The 19,544-nt window shown below is 48.0% G+C and overlaps 1 protein-coding gene across 1 annotated transcript in view; it reads left to right on the forward strand.

The window, feature by feature from the left end:
* Positions 1-612: 612 nt before the first annotated feature.
* Hey (Hairy/E(spl)-related with YRPW motif) overlaps positions 613-19,544 on the forward strand; it is a 44,360-nt gene continuing 25,428 nt past the window's right edge. Inside the window, exons 1-3 of the mRNA XM_065434640.2 lie at positions 613-992; positions 1,854-1,937; positions 3,489-3,561. Coding sequence (XP_065290712.1) covers positions 915-992; positions 1,854-1,937; positions 3,489-3,561 — 235 coding nt within the window. The 5' untranslated portion in view covers positions 613-914. The remainder of the gene's footprint in view (positions 993-1,853; positions 1,938-3,488; positions 3,562-19,544) is intronic.

Raw genomic sequence — 19,544 nt, forward strand, 5'->3', positions numbered from 1 at the left:
GGGACAACGGTACCGTTTCGGCTAAATTCGCAGTGCGAATTCCTGCTGTTTGATTGGCTCGCCCGTAGAGATAAAACAAACTTGAAAACTAGAGAGGGATCTAATCACTCCTCTCTTTTGCGTCATCCTCTCCTCGGCATCACCTTGCAAGCGGCATGCAATCGCCACAATCACTACCACTACTACGCACTACACACGCCACGCGGCCCCCTCCCCCGAAGCATCTTCGCGTTCTTACGCCTCCTTCCCCCAGAAATTATCGCCGCGTGCTCCAACTGCGCGCGATACCATCAGCAGCGCTAGCAACGCCCGTGAGAAACCGAAACTAAAATTGCGCGCACCGCGCTCTCTAAGCCGCCGGGATCCTGCCTTCTGTTTTTCTCCTTTTGCGTTGCCCCCGCGTAATCCGTAGGGCACGCTCGCTAACGGTGCGCTCTCCCTCCTCTCCCAAATCAGCAAGTGCGGGGCCAAGCGGCGGCCTGCCACGCTCCCGGCCATTATGCCGCGGCTACCGAAAACTCTTCCCACGGTGAGCGGCCCTTCCCCGCACACACGGGCCGCGTGGGAAAGCGGCTCCTCCCGGCTGCAGTGTGTGTGGGGGGGGTCAGCGTTCTGCAGCGGCCGCTTGCAACGCGTGTCTCCTCGCAGTCGGCAGGCAGCACGCGCGCCATGCGACGACGCATGGCCGACATGATGGACTCGGACTACGACGCCTCGCCGTCCCGAGGGTAAGCGGCGCGGAGTGGCGAGGAGGAGGAGGAGGCGACCGGCGCCCGGACACGTGCCCGCAACCGGGCTGCATTCGGGAGTCGCGCACGCGACCGAGCGGACGTGCAGCGCGCGCGCCTTGCCTCTCCTCCGCCGTCGGACGCCCGCCTGAACGTTGTTGGTGCGCGTGTGCCGCCGCCGACGACATGTTTTCGTTCGGCCATTCCGGGACCAGCTCCGGTTCCGGCAGTTGCCAGCTGCTGACCAGGAAGAAAAGACGAGGCGTGAGTTCCTTCCTCCTAATAACGGCCCGGGACGAGAGTCCGTCGCGACGCTAAACATTGGCTACATCATGTCCTACACGAAGCCACACTTGAAGCTATGTACTGATAACGTTCAGTTACCCTTCAGTTTCGGTTGATGGGCGCTGCCATCTTTACTTCGTTGGACTGCCAGTTTCTTGACTGTTCCACGTGGTGAGAACGAGTTAACTTATTTGTACAACGCCGACCCGCCCTAAACACTTTGCGTTGGTAGCGCCCACTTTGCTTAGAAGACAATAAGAACGTGGGTTAATCTAGAGAGCATGATCATGTTGTAAGCGTGAGGAGCTTGTGTGATATGGCGACGAATCATGCAAGGTCACCAGGCATATTTCTCACCAGGAGTTGTATAATCTACAGGGAGAGCCATGTGACCACCGAGTACGCAATACAAACCGGCTCTCAGCTTTGTGTCATGATGGACTAGGGGTGCCTATCATTAGATGTCAAGGAACGGAAACAGCCCTGGGCGGCAGAGAATCACAATATGTGGTGATATCAGAGTTCGCAGTAATGTAGGTTGGGGTTGCAGTTCATAGAGTCTGCGCTGGAAATTGGCAACAAGAGAGAACACTGCTACGGCAGGAGCTTTCGCATTGCAACAGACATCTAACTTCGTTCGGAGGATGATTGCGATCATAATCCTTCGATAGCGTCGTACGTTTCAGTATCTTTGCTCCTCGTCATGCCCCACGAAGCAGCAACGCGCTCACGTGCAGTCAGACACAAGATCACGACTATAGTTCTTCAAGCAGCTGCCAGCTTGGCTTCATTACAGTGACACTCAGTCAAGCCGAGCTGACAAGGTGTTCTTCTCCGCAGATAATCGAGAAGAGGCGGCGTGATCGGATTAACACCTCGCTGACCGAACTTCGTCGACTCGTACCCACGGCATTCGAAAAGCAGGTAAGAGTTCTCATACAGTTTCTCGGTGCACGTATTATTTCAATTCACTGTGGAGGTGGGGTGACGAGAGATTTCCTCTATCGAGGTAAATTGTTGTGTTGGCTCTGAACAATAATCAAGTACATGCAAAGCTCGTAATCGTTGACAGTACGTGACATCACCGGAGAACTTGGGTCCGTATCCAAACATTTATTACGCAAAGAGTGTTCGTAAAAGTAAATGCTAAGCAATCCTGATGCTGGACATATTAGCGAAGGGGGTCGACCAATTACAAAGACGAACAAAGGAGTGCAGATTTTTGGGCTAGTTGGTTCGTTGCATCAATGGAAGTCATAGCGATGGATTGACAGGGACATGAAAGACGACAGAACGTGCGCTAAAGGGCTTTGCCTATTCGACCACTGAATATTTTCGATGCCTGGATTTGTGACAAACATTCAGCCGTTGTATTGGAGTTCAGCTACGTCGCGACACCGGTGTCCCATAAACTATTGACGCCGACTGTACACGAATGGCGAACAGTAACATACCGCGAATTGAACACGAAATTTTCGTGCGCACTACTTCGAACTGCAATAATCTCTTCTTTTTATGTGGTGAACCTTGAACTTTTTTATATCTAGAACTTCTGCCTAGAACTTCTCTTTTTCATGTGGTAAACATATACAAGGTATGTGTTAACCCTAGTCCGTGGTTGTTTTCGTTCCACGGAATATTTGACAGGTAGATGACATTACTTAATTTCAGCTAGATTACATCCGGTTTCGACCGCATGCAGTATTTGACGAAGAAGGATTCAGAATACCGTGAATGTAAAAATGTAAAAAAAAGGATTCTGAGTGCTTAAGTAATATAAAATGAAGAGTAAATGACCCAGCGGATAACGGCGTCCTGATTCTAACTACACACAGGACGTATTATAATATGTAGTCGTTGTACAGCCTGCAGCAGCTACAGGCTGTGAAGAAGCCCGTGTCTTCTTGCTGGATAGAGTAGTGGCGAACAAGTGGCACTTTCGTCCCCTCCCCTGTGACTCTCTGCCAGCGTCTTTAACGTTCGCTACACGCACGGACGTCGGAAAAACAGATGGTGAAATCGTCAAACGTCCTTTGCAGCCTGTTCGGGCAGCTAGTTAAACTCGGGTAGTAATGCCCTTCGACGAAAACATTTCACTAAATGGCTGACCGTCGCGCGCGGAACGAAGCACGTAAAGGTTCTATACTTTTGACCGACAACTACAGTATGCGCGATGGCGAACTTGCTCGTCACACTGAGAGTCATCCTGGTTTCTGCAGAAACTGGGTGAGTTCTGCGTATTAAAATCTTGCTTGAATGAACAAAGTAGCGCAGGATGCCGAATGTGAGAAGACGGCGGGCCATGCGGTCGATTACATTTGCGCGATAAACCTTCACATCTTCTAAGTCAGTTTGTCAGCGTATTTCTGACACGCAATTATTTATATTACGTATATTATGCTCTAGTCGTACGCGGGGCGAAATGACATGACCGGTACGCTAAGAGCACACCTCACGAACTTAACAATCTCGCAGGGATCCGCCAAGCTCGAGAAAGCCGAAATCCTCCAGATGACGGTGGACCACCTTAAGATGCTGCACTCCAAAGGTGAGGATCGTCATCAGCTTGCCAGTTCTATGCGTCGCATCCTTCTCCGGATTATGTTTGAGAGCTTAGGTTAGACGGCTGAACTGCACTTTTTTATAAGAATAACTGCATGCTGCACTTGAAATAATGTAGACGCACCTCAATCTTCAGCAGCAGGTACGTAAAGCACCCGAATGGCGTTTGACGGCAAATAGTCCCTTGTATTTTCGCTCAAGTAGCCTCAGATAACGCAAAGCACGTACAATGTAACCGTATCTGCATTGAGACGTTCAATCAAGCAAGCAAGCGGTTTATTTTCCCAGAAATATTAAATACATAATGAATAATTGGTATAAAACGTGCTTTGTTGCTTGACGTGGCCCAAAGACACACACACATTATATATATATATAATGACCCTGCAAAGTACATTTAGTTGCACAATATTTACACCAAAGATAACGAAACCGACAATGTAGCTTGGAATAATCATGTGGAAAAATTCCGTGGCGTATGATGCAGAAATCAGCAAATTTGGGAATTAATTTGGAAAAGAAAGGAATAATAGAAATGGAAAATATACACTGTGATCAAGTAAGTTTTCAATTAAAGTTACCAGTGGTATACATAACAGGACCACAAACGCTAGAATACAATAGCAGCGCCAAAATGAGAAGCGCAGAGGTTTTACTAATTCTGGGTTTAATTTAGAGCAGCCACCCGCCGTGGTTGCTTAGTTGCTATGGTGTTAGGCTGCTAAGCACAAGGTCGCGGGATCGAATCCTAGCCACGGCGGCTGTATTTCGATGGGGACGAAATGCGAAAGCACCCGTGGTACTTAGATTTAGGCGCACATTAAAGAACCCCTGGTGGTCCAAATTATTCCAGAGTCTCCCACTACGGCGTGACTCATAATCAAATCCTGGTTTTGGCACGTAAAACCCCATGATTTAATTTATACCAGCTAGTGGCGTCATGTCGTAAGGCTAGAAAAGTTACTGTTACTTAATTCGAACAAGCCATATCTTCGGTCTCCAGCCTGAACCTTGTGAAAACAGAAAGGCACGCAAGGCTATGGATGTAAACAGAGGAACTTACAGGATGCTATAGTTAATTTAATATTCATCACGATGGTCTGTGCATAGAATGAATTGTCGAAAGCAGAGGCACTTGCCCCAGAGTGAGTCTATGGACGGTTACTAAAGTCCGTTTATTTCAAGGTTCTGGCAAAGCTTCTGCAGCTTTTTTAGTTGATGAAACATGAGACCACTCTCCCATGATCATCTCGCATGCAAGCAAGTGCAATTACATTAATGCACACCGCATTGAAGGTACCAAACACTTGCCGACACACTTCGAAGTTTTTTTTTTAACTTCGCTGTTCAATGTTTGCGGGGCGACAGAACACGCGGACCGGTTTTTATGTTCTGCGCTGGCTCAGCATGGCGTAGCACTAATTAATTAACCGAATAAAGAAGTATTCCTGCTCTTGGCTATTATACCATGAGCCGCGTCGTCTTGTAGAATCTAAGGGGTCTTTATTTTCATCCTTAGGGTATAGGCAACGTCCAAACATATTGATTTTCGTTAATACCACCATGAGCACACCGGGTTTTTGCTTCACAGGAACATATTTTGTTCTTTGTGCGTCAAGTTTCAAGCTTATTTTAAAGCAAGCCTTTCTTTGCGTATCATTTCATGGTTTCGCGGGGGTCGGTCAGTCGTTCTCTCTATCTGTCGGTCACTGGTTGAGTTCTCGCCGAGTAAATTCGCATTCACACTAAAAAAAAATAAAGTGCGCCCGGTAAAGGATTGGAACCTCCGCTCCCGTGCGCATAGCGCCGATGCTCCAACCATTAGGCCACAACGGCATGTGCACTTCTCACTTGCCAACACCAATTAGCACTTTCGGATCGTCGCATAGTGTTGATTATGATGATGATTTTCATACTATGCACATGCCCACAGCAGAGGGATTAGTCAAGAAACGGACGGCATATCGTGCCAACGCCAAGTAGCCCTTAGAGATGATCGCTACGTGTTGACGATTATGATTGCCATACGTGCCCACAGTGGGGGGCGGCCAAGAAGCGCGTCTGCGTGTTGATCATGATGATGATTTTTATACTATTGCGCATGCCCACAACGGGGGATTGGCCAAGAAAGGGATGGTGCATATTGTGCCAACGCGAAGTAGCCCTTTGAAGTGATCGTCGCGTGTTGGTGAACATAACGATTTCCAATATCGTCATGAGACGCAGGAATGAAATCAGCATATTTATAACATTTCACTAAGCTCTTCACGAAATATTTGCTGCACATAGGTTCCAACATATGCATTGGATCTCCATCGTTTTCTTGTATCAGAGACTTCGAGGCGTAGGCAAACAGCAACAGAGGCTTGAAGAGGTCTGGGCCCCCTGTCACATGGCAAGCAGAATTTAGACGCATGAAACCAACCTTTAGACAAGTGTGAACAATAAATTAAACTATCGCATTATTTCTTAACTGAATACACTAAATGAACAGTTAGGTGTTCATGAATTCTTGCTTTTTTACGCATCACGGGGGCAGCGTCAGCGGAATACATCCACGTGTCACATGTTTCCATCCATTTCTATCGTTGGCGAGCTTGCCTTAAGCGCGGCCTGCTGACGGTACGATGTCACTACTGTCATAAAGACCAACACATGTCCTTGCTTCAAGACACCGTACGCGCCACTGGTTATGCACGGACGACATTGAGGCTGCCATATTGTTGCGCAACCACATGGAGAAAAGAAAATACTAGGAGCGAGCGTCACGTCATTCTACTAGCCTCGGCAAGCCAACCTCCTGTGACGCCGACCCTCCCGCTCTCCGGGGCCTTGTGCGCGGTGCCTTTTGGGTAGGAATAGGCCGACATGGTTGCCGGACCATTCGAGATTGTTTGGTACGTGATAACTATTGGTGGCGCCTGCAGTCACAGGTATGGAGGCACGTAGGAAGTGGTGGTTTTCTGCTACCGCGCATGTCGTTGTTTGCTTCAAATGCGTTGCCTTGAAACGTGGAGAAAGACTGGGGTGCATGGCCCATTATGGCAGAATTATCAAAACGTCACTTGCGCTTACCAGGGTGGTTAGTGGAGTTGCCAGCGCTCTCGCCTCGAAACCCGTGCACAATGCCCGAGCGTGGTCTATTGTTTCGTCAAATCAGCTGTTGTGCACTTTAAACTGCGGTGCGTATTTTCTTGCCAACTTTTGTACCGCTCTCTTGCACCTAGGAAGAGACGAGATGTGTTGAGGGATATTTTTTGTCGTGTTTCCGCTTAGTAAAAGGTTCTGCTGTGCGTCTTACGTTGTGAGAGAAATAAATAGCATTAGCATGCATTCTGAACGCTGAAGTCGTCGCCTTTCCTTCCGATTTACGTGCACTATTTTGTAAGATTGTGTGGTGCGGCGTCGTTATGCTGTTGAGGCGCTCCTGTTCTTGCCGGTCTGCAGATCGAGAGGCCGAGTACGTTGAGCAGAACGACAGCTAAAGAACTGCAGGAATCGGTGACACTCCAAGGAGATTGCACTTACTACGGACAATCCGGCAGTGGACCCGTGCCTCTCACACATGTGGGAAGCGCGCCACAGTCTGCTGAAAAGATGGCGAAGGCAGCGGGACAACCGTAAGCTAAAAATTCGGATCGCGAAGCTAACGCAGAGCAACTTGCACGACAGAACTGGGACCAGTTCTGTAACTCCCTCCAAGGAACGCTGGGCACTGCGAAGACGTGGGCCATACTCAGACATCTACTAGATCCAACCCAGAGCAAGAAAGAAAGAAAGCACACCGTGAGCCGAGTAATACACAACTTCGGAGGCACACACGATCAGCTATTGTGTGCGTCCGATACATTGGCAAGCCAATATTCGGTGCACAGCCTGCGGCTGACTGCTCCGGATTGGAAAACAGCGAGCGCGACTGGGACGTGACACGTTCCGAGCTGACGCGAGCGCTCGCAAGACTCACTCGAAACACCACTCCGGGCAAGGACGCAATCACCAACATGTTGCTACGTAACCTGGACGATGCAACCGTGCAGCAATACTTGAACTATTGAATATACACCGAAGCAGAGGGACCTTGCTCCCGGAATATAAGCATGCTGAGATTACGCTGACACCAAAGCCGGGAAAAACGCCCTGCCTGGGGAACCTAAGACCCATTTCGCTCACGTCTTGCCTCGGCAAACTGATGGAATGCGTGATCTTAGACAAGGTACAGACGCATATCGAAGAACATCAACTGATGCCCAACAAGATGTTTGGTTTTCAGCCCAGCTTGCCAACGCAAGACGTGCTTCTGCAGCTCAAAGAGGAAGCGCTGAATGCAGCAACACCGTGCTGCCAGAAAGCGATTCTTGCACTAGACCTAAAGGGGGCCTTTAACAACGTGGGGCATGAAGCCGTACTAGCAAATCTCAGTTACATGAATTGCGGCCGAAGAACTTACAACTACTTGAGGGCTTTCCTCATAGAGCGTACAGCTACGATAGGACTGTGAAATATGAGGTCACAGCGAGTAGAAACACCTAATAGAGGGGCGCCACAAGGAGCAGTGCTGTCGCCGACACTTTTAAACGTGGCCATGATCAAACTCCCAGCCCAACTCGAGAAAATACCGGGGATCAGACATGCCTTGTATGCAGAGGACATCACGATATGGACGGTCGGAGGTTCCATAGGAGAACAATAGGAGGCACTGCAGGAGGAAGTGGACGTCGTAGCAAGACACGCGGAGACATGCAGACTGCAATGCGCGCTGGAGAAGTCGGAGCTTCTTATAATCGAGAAGCGCTCAAGAGGACGATCAACAACCCATGCATTAACCACCCCCCTGCGATTAGGTCCTAGAGAAATCACCAAGGTGGACAGACTTCGTATCGTCGGCTTACCCTTACAAAAGGACGGGGGCGGTGGATACGCCTTACAGAAGTTACAATACACGACCATAAAGGTCTTGCGCATGATGAAACGAATTACCAGCAGGAAGGGGGGACTCAAGGAACAGGACCTGATCCAACTAGTGCAGGCTCTGGTTGTGAGCCGCATTGCGTACTCGGCATCATATTTAAATTTCAGCAATGTGGAAGTGGGGATACTTGACCGGTTGATATGCAAGGCATATAAGCAAGCGCTCGGACTGTCAACCGGGGCGGCTACTTTTCGCCTCGATGAGACAGGGGTGTAAAACAACGCACGGAAAATTATAAAGGCCCACCTGGCAAACCAGAAGGAAAGGCTACAACGCACGGCAGCGGGACACTGCTTCTTGAGACGCCTTGGATATTCCGTTCGGCAGACCAGCGCACTGACAAAAATCCCGACACGAATACAAGAAACTACGCACGTCTCACCAATACCCAGAAACATGCACCCGACCTTCCCCATCGGACGGAGACATGCCCGAGCACAGACGCTCGCGAGGAAGTATGAGAACCACTCCAATGTGCTATACGTACAGGCGGCCATCACATCAAGAAAGACTGTATTTGTCAGCAGCCTAGTCGACAATCACGGGGGCCGAAATAAATGCGTCGTCGGTTTCCAGAGCGAGCGCTGCGGAGGCAAAGGAACTATAGCTGTAGCGTTAGCCATCACGACGAGACCTTACCGGGAGAGCGTCATAATTCTGATGGACTCTCAGACGGCATGAAGAAATTTTTCCAGGGCCAAGATTTCCAGAGCCGCACATCGCATTCTGATTGTGGTGCACCAGCTCCCGCCATACATACAAGTCGTGGGGTCTCTGGGGCATGAGTCCTTACGGGGCAATCAGCAGGCGCACACTTACGTCCGAGCGCATGCACCCTGGGAGCCGCGAGAAGGTAACGGCGAGCAGTTCCACCCCGAGCCCATACTATTAACCTGCACGCACATCCTACAACACTACCGCCTTTCACGAAGAACACTACCGCCGCCTCATAATGCTTTGACGCGAGATGAAGCCGTAATATGGCGAAAACTCCAAACAAACTCATATGCTCACTTGAGTCTCTACAACGCCATGCACCCTGCTCTGTATTCCTATAAATGTCCACACTGCGATCAATGCGCAACGCTTTACCGCATGGTTAGGGCTTGCGCAAGTACACCACAGCTCACACACATAACACACCCCACCACACGGCGATGGGAGGCGGCGCTGTCCAGCTCAGGCTCGACGAACCAGCTCAACCGAGAGAGGAGGGCAGCCAAGGCCGCTGGACTGAGGGGACCACCCACTGCAGAGCTACCTACGCTCATGTGCTTTTTTCTATGAAGTTTGCTCTCTCTCTCTCTCTCTCTCTCTTGGCTGTGACCGTCTTCGGTTATATGCTGGAAGTTCTTACGTTGTATGGGAGCGTTCGGCCGCAAAAAATTTTCAAATCGGCTCATTAAGAACCGAGATTAAAATATTTCAGTGCCGCAAACGCATGATTTCAGGAGGCAAGCTCCCCTGCCAAGCGAGACACTCTCTCCACTCGCTCTGTCTAGCCTCCGCAAGTGAGATTTCTTCCCTGTGTTCTCACATACGGGACCCGGAGGATCGCGTGACGCATATGTCACGGGTCCCGCCTTCATTTGTTTTTTCTGCTCGTCTTTTTTTCTTTTTTTTTCTGTTGCGGCGCGGTGCATTTTCGCTGACGGTGTCGCGCACGAGCTGTTGTGATTGTCTCATTTCGCGCAGCGCATGATTTTGCGCGTTGTGTACAAGGACACCTGACTAGCGTTATAAATCAGTGCTACACGAATACTGAGACAGACACAAACGGATCACAGAGCATGGTCCCGCGCTGAAACACGATAGAAAATGACATAGTTTCAGTGTCTGCGCGCGCGACTGCACGACGTGGGAACAATAAGACGAAACGGCAGTACATCTCTCTTGCTGCGGTGCGAAGCAAAACAAAAACACGCAGACATTCGGTTTGTGTGTTTTATTATTTCTATAAGTTTTAGTCGTTATTGAAGCAACGTATTAATCAAATAATAGATGTTGCCTTGAATAATTATCGAAGGCACATGTCACCACGAACGACGTCACAGCACAAACACCCGTACAAAGGCGCCCTAGTACGTGTACGTCATCCTCCGGCTTGGAGCGCGGCGGCCGCGAGGAGGAGGGAAACCGGCGTTCGGTCTGAAATTTCAGATCTTTCCGCGGTGCGCAGCGATATAATACTTTACAGACACGATCGTTATCGCGCATAGTATGCTCTGCGCTTGTTAGCTCAAAATGTCTGGACCTGGTGAAGGGCCCTTCAAAAATAGGCCGGCACAACGTTAAATATCTTCGATGTCCCGGCTCGCCAGTCCATTCTTGGGCACAAGAAAGGATGAATTTTTTTTCCCACGGCCGGGAAAACAGTCGCTGCGGATTCGCAACTTTCACGTACGGTGGCGCCGTCATGCGGCGGCGGCCAGAAATAATCGAAAGATTATACTCGCCGCTGGCTGCCGCCCGTTAGTGTAGCGTATTTGTGTTGTCTACGCTTTTCCTTCCCTTTGGTTGATGTTTTAACGCGTTCAAAGCTCCCGTGGGATCCTAACATGCTCAGAATGAGCAAACATAGAAGTAACCGTATTTGCTGCGTGCCGCAATGGGTGCCGAGCGGTAGTTATGCGGTTGGTGATGTGAGCCTTCACTCATTCCCACCGGCTGCGTCCATGAAGAAGAAATTGATTATTAAGCTGCGGATCGGCAAAAGTTTCACAGAAGCGATGAAGGTTTGCAGTGCGCACTTCATGCCGGAGGACTTTTTTTTTTGGAATACGACAGATGAGTGACAATTCCGAGCACTTGAAATCACGAATAGACGCACGTCCATAAAGACGCAGGCATAGCACTATATTATGCGTAGGGAAAGAAATAACGCGCAATTTTAACTCATATGTGTTGTAGGATGATTGATGCTTGCGTTCTTGCCACTCATGCCCTAGCGGCTACGTTGGAGCGCAAACATTCTCCCTGAAGCCTTGTACTTGCTTCAAAATTTCTTGTTCTCGTTCATACATTCGTGCTGTGCAACGCCGGCTTGACATTCCACCATTTTCGAACAGAGAGACGAGTTTCTCATTTGTGCATCAAAGCAAAGTGACGCAGGCGTAGAGGGACCTGGAATTCGTACCTCGTCTGCCACTTCGATGCGCGGTTGCAACGTGTGCACAGGTGCGCATGACTGCACTCGTAAAGTAACAAATCCTAGTCCAACAAGCGTTAAACTACTGTACAGTGTTTGCGTAGCGAACCCTCAGCTGATCTGCGTGTATATTATTTTATAAAGATAACTGGAAGAATGAAGCGAGCATTACCGCGGACCAGTAAATGTCGGCAATGTATCGCTTGATCTGTCTATAGGCAAGACGCGGTAGGACTCACGCAGGCTGTAAAACTACCGTAAGACTGTAGCTTGCACAGCACGCATAAAGCGCAATAACCAAATTGCAAGGGTGAACTGTTATCGTATTAGCTCGCAAAAGCAGTCAGATATGGTTTTTTGTTTACTTCTGGCGTTCAACATACAGCTTTGTGAACACAGGCAGGGATAACTAGACAAGAAATTTTCGCACACAAAACGCTGCTTTAGGGCTGCTTTTCACGCCGTCGATGTAAATGACTTCGGTCGCGCGACACCAGGAAGGTTTTTTTTTTCTCGACACGGCGACTTATTCAAGCGGTCTAAGTAACAACTTGCAGAGAGCACCACACCGTATAAAAGTTCATGGTACCCACTCAAAGAGGTCAAATTAATAGAATAGCAAATAAAAAGCACGGTCACTTCTCTTAATAACACCGTCGCGGTAAAACTGAAACCACAGCTCATGTGGCTTGCTTCGAAGTCGCGAAGTTTTTATGCAAAGGCCTTCAACAGTCACAGACGTCGACGTGCACGCTTTTATGCCGCAACACACAAGATGATCAGCGAAGCTGGCTTCGAATCCCGGGTTCTGCTCGCCCAATATGAGCCATTACGCAGGCTAACGACAGCGGGCGTGTAAATTGAAGAGGCATTTCAGCATGACGGCGCGAAACAACATGCCACTGAGCAAGACGACCGCAGCACTGCACCGACTGCTCTAGTTCTTAATCTCTCGGACAGCCATGTTGGATTTAAGGTGGCGCCCCCTATAGGCCGTGAAAGTTGCGAATCCTGGACGCTCGCTTGATCGCCTGCACATGTTTGCGGGGGGCGAAATACGTCATTGTTTCCCAGAAGATGACCCCAAACGCGACGAACCGCCGTCGAAAGGGTGGCTTGGTTACCTGCTTGGTGGCTTGGTTGTTTGCAGGGTGAAAGGTTTCCTCGTTTCCCTTAAACCGCCCCAAAACGCGACCAGTCGTCCTTGAGGTAGTCCTCGCGGGTTTTTGGGCACAATGCCGGTTACCCGACGCCTTCGTTCGCTACAGCATTGGCGCCTGTCACAAGCGAGCCGCGTCAGCGTAATGCGTGGTGGTTCGGTGCGTTACCTGACTGGCATAACACAGACTCGACCAACCTCGGCGTACGTTTGCCACGCCTACTATGTGCGCATATTCCAAAACCTCCGCAGCAGACATAACCAAAGCGAGCCAACTAAATCTACTGCTTGTATATCGCGTGAGGGCCTATTTCCCATCATCTCAGTCCTCTAACTTTTTTTATGACTAGGCTTCAAGGTTGTCCATGTACACAGCCAGCACAGTGAAAAGCTGCTCTCTATCTCGATCCGCTTATCTCCATCAGCATGGGGGAAGCTTTGAGTACGACAACAAAATGGCGTACGTGACGTCGTGTGAATGCTTCCTATACAGAGCACAAGCATGGTAGCACAAGTTGAGGCGGTCATCGTCAGCCGAACTTGGTCACGGCGAGTCGAAGCCCTCTCCGCACTGATATTTCTGCGTCCCTTGCTGATCACTTCTCTAACCTTGTCAATGCTTCAATTTACTCGGAATCGAATCCCGGCCACGGCGGCCGCATTTCGATGGGGGCGAAATGCGAAAACACCCGTGTCCTTAGATTTAGGTGCACGTTAAAGAACCCCAGGTGGTCAAAATTTCCGGAGTCCTCCACTACGGCGTGCCTCATAATCAGAAAGTGGTTTTGGCACGTAAAACCCCAAATATTATTATTATTAATTTACTCGGAACTAATGTGATGTATAGCACTTTATTTATTCTACATATCATTAATCCTTGCCAGCACTATCCGAACTTTTTATTTAGTAACGTCTATCATGTTCATTTACCTCACTCCTTGTGGTGTTATCTGTTTCCTCTCAAGACTGTTAGCCAGGTTCGTGTAGTATAGTATAGTATAGTATAGTATAGTATAGTATAGTATAGTATAGTATAGTATAGTATAGTATAGTATAGTATAGTATAGTATAGTATAGTATAGTATAATAAAAATCCTTTAGCACATGGTCTGCCTCGAATTACTTGCGAAACTATCGATGAGAGTAGGCCTTGTCAAGAAAATTGTGGTTGAGCCGTTGAGAGCTTTAATTATTCCTTCTATCCTGTTCGCCTTCATCGGTGAAATCGGCGGGTTCCGTCAGCAGTATGCTGGCTCCACGACTACGATTTATGTTATCGTAATATGGCATCCGTTATGTGCGCTTTAATGCCCCCCACGAAATGCTGCCTAAAATCTGGTCTTTCCACCTTAATGTGACGGTCAGGACTCCTTGTAAGAATACCGTGAATGGTCACCACAAGTTTCGCGCTTCAGTATTCGGAGGGATACTGAAACAAGAAAACTAAATCAGAATATTGAAATATTATGCGCGTTTCTAAAGTAGTGAGCCCGTCATGTTTACTTGTAACTGGCAGCGGGCGTTCAGTTTGCCTGCATGCTTTTTCAGTGTGTCGTTGAAGAACAACAGAAACAATGGAAAATGCAACCTGATAATTCTGATCACAGACATTTGAAAACAAAAAAGATAACGCAAATTATCGAGACCGCTGTGTAACCTGTACTGCCAAACGCTGGTGTCATTGTGGAGCCCTGTTTTATAAATTATCTATATGTACAGTCTGTTTCACACGTAGGGGAAAACTCGGAGCGCATTGCATCGGCGATGCGGCGAGCGTTGGAGTCAGGCGGCGGAAGCAGTTCGCGCAGGCGCAGACGCTCTAGGGGCGGAGTCGTGATCTGCGTCGTCTGCTACGGCGGCGCGCGCTGGCCGCATTGTCGGGAAGAGTGCTACGGTCAGAGGCAGTGCGCGTATTCCATTGTTACTGCGGGAACTGAGCCGATATTCCTTATTAAGTGTTGTGCGACGCCAAACTCTAAGCTTTCATTGGCCGCATTCGAGTTCTACAAACTTCTTTTGACGGCGTGCTTCTTTCGTTCTTTCGGAAGGCCGTGGTACTTAGTGCGTGCACATATATTTCTTCGCTGTGTGTGTTACCGTAACACGCAGCGACAAGAAAGGGACACCGAACTGTGCGCACAACGTGCTCGGTCTTCATTTGACGCGAAAGGAAAACAGCACTCAATATAATTAATATGCGAGTCTAACACGATGAAACGAAAAGAATGCTTTAGGTTAAGGCACTGAGCTGAAATTGTTTCTTCTCGACAATAGTTCATTACAGAAAACAGGCTCTGCCAGCTGACGAGGAAATGCACGCGTCACGCTCCGAACATCACTTAGTATCTCGTCATGTCTCCAGCGGCAGCGATGACAGCGCTCATTCTGGAGGGCAGTGAGTTGCAAATTGAGTCGCTAAGTCATGTGTTAATTCGCAGCACGCCCCACTGGCTGACGATGGTCGACTTTGGGGCGATTTGGCGCTCTTTAAACTTCTGAAGATAAAAAAGCAAATGACCTTGAAAAGTCAATGCAGCGTCATCTCCTTCCGTCGCTGATTGGTGATCGAAGAACGGTGCGGCTCTACAGATACAGGAAGGTTTACAAGATTCAAGATTGATCTGATCATCTTAATTCAGTCCAGGTTTTTCATCTGACAAGAACGGTGCTAAATCGTTAGTTTTGTTCACATGGCCCGTGCACCGAAGAACGAAGAAGTGAAAATTATTGAACTGTTTTCTAGGAACTATATATATATCTCAAAAGAAGATATCAGAGATCACAGGACGGTCGCTTAAAGCTGTGAATAGGATAGTGCAGGCCTACAAGAAAGAAGGGTGCATCAAAGATGCACCTCGCGGACGTCCACCAAGGCCGAGCCTGTCTTGTGTTATGAACTATTGTCGAGAAGAAACACTTTCAGCTCAATGCCTTAACCTAAAGCATTCTTTTATTCTTATCCGTTTGTTTCATCGTGTTAGACTCGCATACTAATTATATTGAGTGCTGTTTTCCTTTCGCGTCAAATGAAGACCGAGCACGTTGTGCGCACAGTTCGGTGTCCCTTTCTTGTCGCTGCGTGTTACGGTAACACACACAGCGAAGAAATATATGTGCACGCACTAAGTACCACGGCCTTTCGAAAGAACGAAAGAAGCATGCCGTCAGAAGAAGTTTGTAGAACTCGAATGCGGCCAATGAAAGCTCAGAGTCTGGCGTCGCACAACGCTTAATAAGGGATATCGGCTCAGTTCCCGCAGTAACAATGGAATACGCGCACTGCCTCTGACCGTATAGCACTCTTCACAACAACGCGGCCGGAGCGCGCCGCCGTAGCAGACGACGCAGGTCATGACACCGCCCCTATAGCGTCTGCTCCTGCGCGAGCTGCTTCCGTCGCGCGACTCCAGCGCTCACCGCATCGCCAATGCAACGCGCTCCGAGTTTTCCCCTAAGTGTGAAACAGACTGTACGTTCTCTTGCAATTTATATGGCTTAATGGTTGACTTATTAATTATTCCCCAACAACAAACTACCACACTCACAAGTACGCTGCACATTCTGCAAATTTAAAGGGTCACTAAAGAAATATGTTACGCCGAGCTAGATTTAAATATTCGGCATCTGTTATAACGAATTCGTCATTCGTAGCTAGAACAGGACTTTCGTTAGCGAGAAAAAATTGGGAAAATGCAAAATGTAAAATTGAAGTCGCGCCACCTGTCTTAGACTATCGTATCTGCCCTGTGACGTCGGGGTAGGTTCATTTAAGGTCTATCCACAGAGAACGCCATCGAGGGAAGTCACGGGGAGATCACGTCATCTCGGCTTTCTGGTGCGGGTGGTTCTAATTGAGCAGCAGTGGGACCTTGGGCAGGAATTTTTGACCCAACAAAGTGCCATATTGGCACCCCGAAAGCGATAATGAACTCCTAGACGAATATTATATTGACCTAGCTCGTCTGAATGTTTTACTTTAGGGCCCCTTTAAATTTTCGTGTAGAGGTCCACTCCAAAATTTCAAAAGCTTTCAATTTTACTGCTTCTTCAAAAGTTCTGAAGTTGCTAGGCGCTTGACCGGAACTGTCGCCTGACGACGTGATATCGCCTCGCTTGTCGGATTTCCTGTGCTCCAAGGCTACGAAGATGGGCAGGGACGCACTTTAATATACGTGGAATGCTCGAGTCACATGCAGTGACCGGCTGCTGTTGCCACTCGCTTAGCAGCTCAGCTGCTTTCAAACTTTTGTGAGCGGCTGTTGCTAAAAAGGCTTACCTCACCAAAGATATCCCCTACTGATGCATTTAGTACAGTATGTGGGCCGCCCCTCTGTTTTGACGCGATCTCGCAGCCAGCCAATCTCCGAATCTCCACACATCCCGCTACTATCGGCGAGCGCAGACCGAGCCACCGGCGGCGCGCACGCACGCACCACTCGTCGAGGCACGCGGCGCGTTCCCACGCTCGGTCCGTCGAGCAGCGGCGGCGGCTGCAGAGCGTGCGAGTTTCGGGTTGCGTCGAACGTGCGTGCTCGACCACTTCCTTGAGAGCGCCGGCGGAGTCGTCGTCGCGCAGATAAAGGCGCCTTTCGATGCGACTCCTTTCGGCGGCGCGCGGTGTCTAATTGGGTCTTCTGGTCGTCCCTCGCTGTACACGACGCGGCGTGCGGATAAAGTAGCCAACACGGGCTAGGTGACTATTTGTCGCCGCCCCGATTCAAAAGGGATGCCGTTAGAAATCGTAGTTATCATCATCGCCATCGTTAGCCTCGGCTTTGTCCTGACATTATCCAACTACCCGTGAAGGCTTCCCAGGTGTCGCAATGTGCTTGCCCAACCAGTTGGTCTACGCCGCAGCGTTTTCCTAGGGGAGCAGCACCGGCATTACGTGGCAGACTTCAGGGCAGGACACAGTAACTTTATGTTTTCAGAAAAGCAGTGCCACCAGAACGATGTTCACCAACTAAGCAAGCTCACAAGTTCTATCGTGGGATGTTCGGTTTTGATAGACAGGCGTAGGTTGCATGTTGAGACGTTGGAAGCCGCATGCTTTCGACTGCTCCTTTTTATGATCGATTCATCTGCAAAATTAAGGGCATGCAACAGAAGAGCGCACTATCTCGTGCAAACACTGATGCACACCGACAATTGGTGAAAGAAAGGGACTAAACAAATGACAGAAGGGAAGCAACAACTCAGCAAGAAAAAACGACCCGCTGTTTGTATTCACATGAGACATGACTGTAGTCATGTCATGTCTCATGTGAATATAAACAGCATCGCTGTGTTGATAAAGGCATTCACGGCAATACTGGTGGAGTGGGTTGCATCACTTTCCCATTAGTGCAGATGCCCTCCTGCCTGGTGTTCAGTGTTAAAAGTTGCTGACGTGTAGCAGAGGGCCCTGTGAAGGTTAAGTCGCACGTCATGGCATGCAAAAGGGTTTTGGTCGCCAGAGCACAAATTAACTAAACCAAAGGAGGGGTAGACCAAAGGCGGGGTATTTGGTACGTTTCACACGCCGTGTGACATGCTGCATTGTTAAAGATACAAATTTGTAGGGTCATTGCCAGTGGCGTAGCCAGAAATTTTGTTCGGGGGGGGCTACACCACTGGCCCAATATATATATATATATATATATATATATATATATATATATATATATATATATATATATGGGTATTTATGTGTACTGGTAGAACCAGTTATATATATATATATATATATATATATATATATATATATATATATATATATATATATATATATATATATATAACTGGTTCTACCAGTACACATAAATACCCAAGAAAGTGGATGGGGAAACGCCGCCGCGGTAGCTCAATTGGTAGAGCATCGCACGCGACATGCGAAGGTTGTGGGTTCGGTTCCCACCTGCGGCACGTTGTTTTTTAATCCACTTTAATTTCCATTAATCTATCATTACTTTATTTCATTCATTAAGCACATGCAATTTCCCCTTTGTTGTACTTGGTGTCAGTGTTCGTTGGCTTCTAATTATATGACTATATATATATATATATATATATATATATATATATATATATATATATATATATATATATATATATGTGTGTGTGTGTGCGTAGCTGCACGTTGTAGCTCAGCCTCCTCCTTAAGAGGAAGCTTTAGCTCGGGTGCTCCTATTTAAGTACATGTAGAAGGGGAATTCGTTTTTCCCTGGAGCCACTTCACCAAATTTGAGGAGGTTTGTGGCATTTAAAAGAAAAAGTTTAATTCTAGTGACTACTGGCTTCAAATTTTTCATTTAGGAGGTCAATTATTTATTAAAATTTGGCCAAAATTGAAAATTTGCAGGAAACGAAACTATCAAGTTTAAAACTCTGTGACTCAACAATTTCTGAAAAATGATATCACAATTCTGTGAATTGCATATAATAATACATCTACAGCGGACAAAATAGATATGGTACACATGAATCTCAAAAAAATTTAGTATTGTGGAAATACGGCTTTTGCAGAACCCTTGTACACAACGTAACCAATTCACGTAAGATACAAATTGACACAGCAAGCTTGTCCGCTTTGACTGTTATAATAAATGCCGTTTACAGAACCACAATATGTGTTCTTCATGCAGAGCTATTAGTTTGTAAACGCCGTGCTTCTATTTTTTCAATCTTTCGAATTTTCCAAAATATATTAATCAA

The sequence above is a fragment of the Dermacentor albipictus genome, chromosome 5 (assembly GCF_038994185.2).
Source record: "Dermacentor albipictus isolate Rhodes 1998 colony chromosome 5, USDA_Dalb.pri_finalv2, whole genome shotgun sequence".
NCBI classification, from domain to species: domain Eukaryota; kingdom Metazoa; phylum Arthropoda; class Arachnida; order Ixodida; family Ixodidae; genus Dermacentor; species Dermacentor albipictus.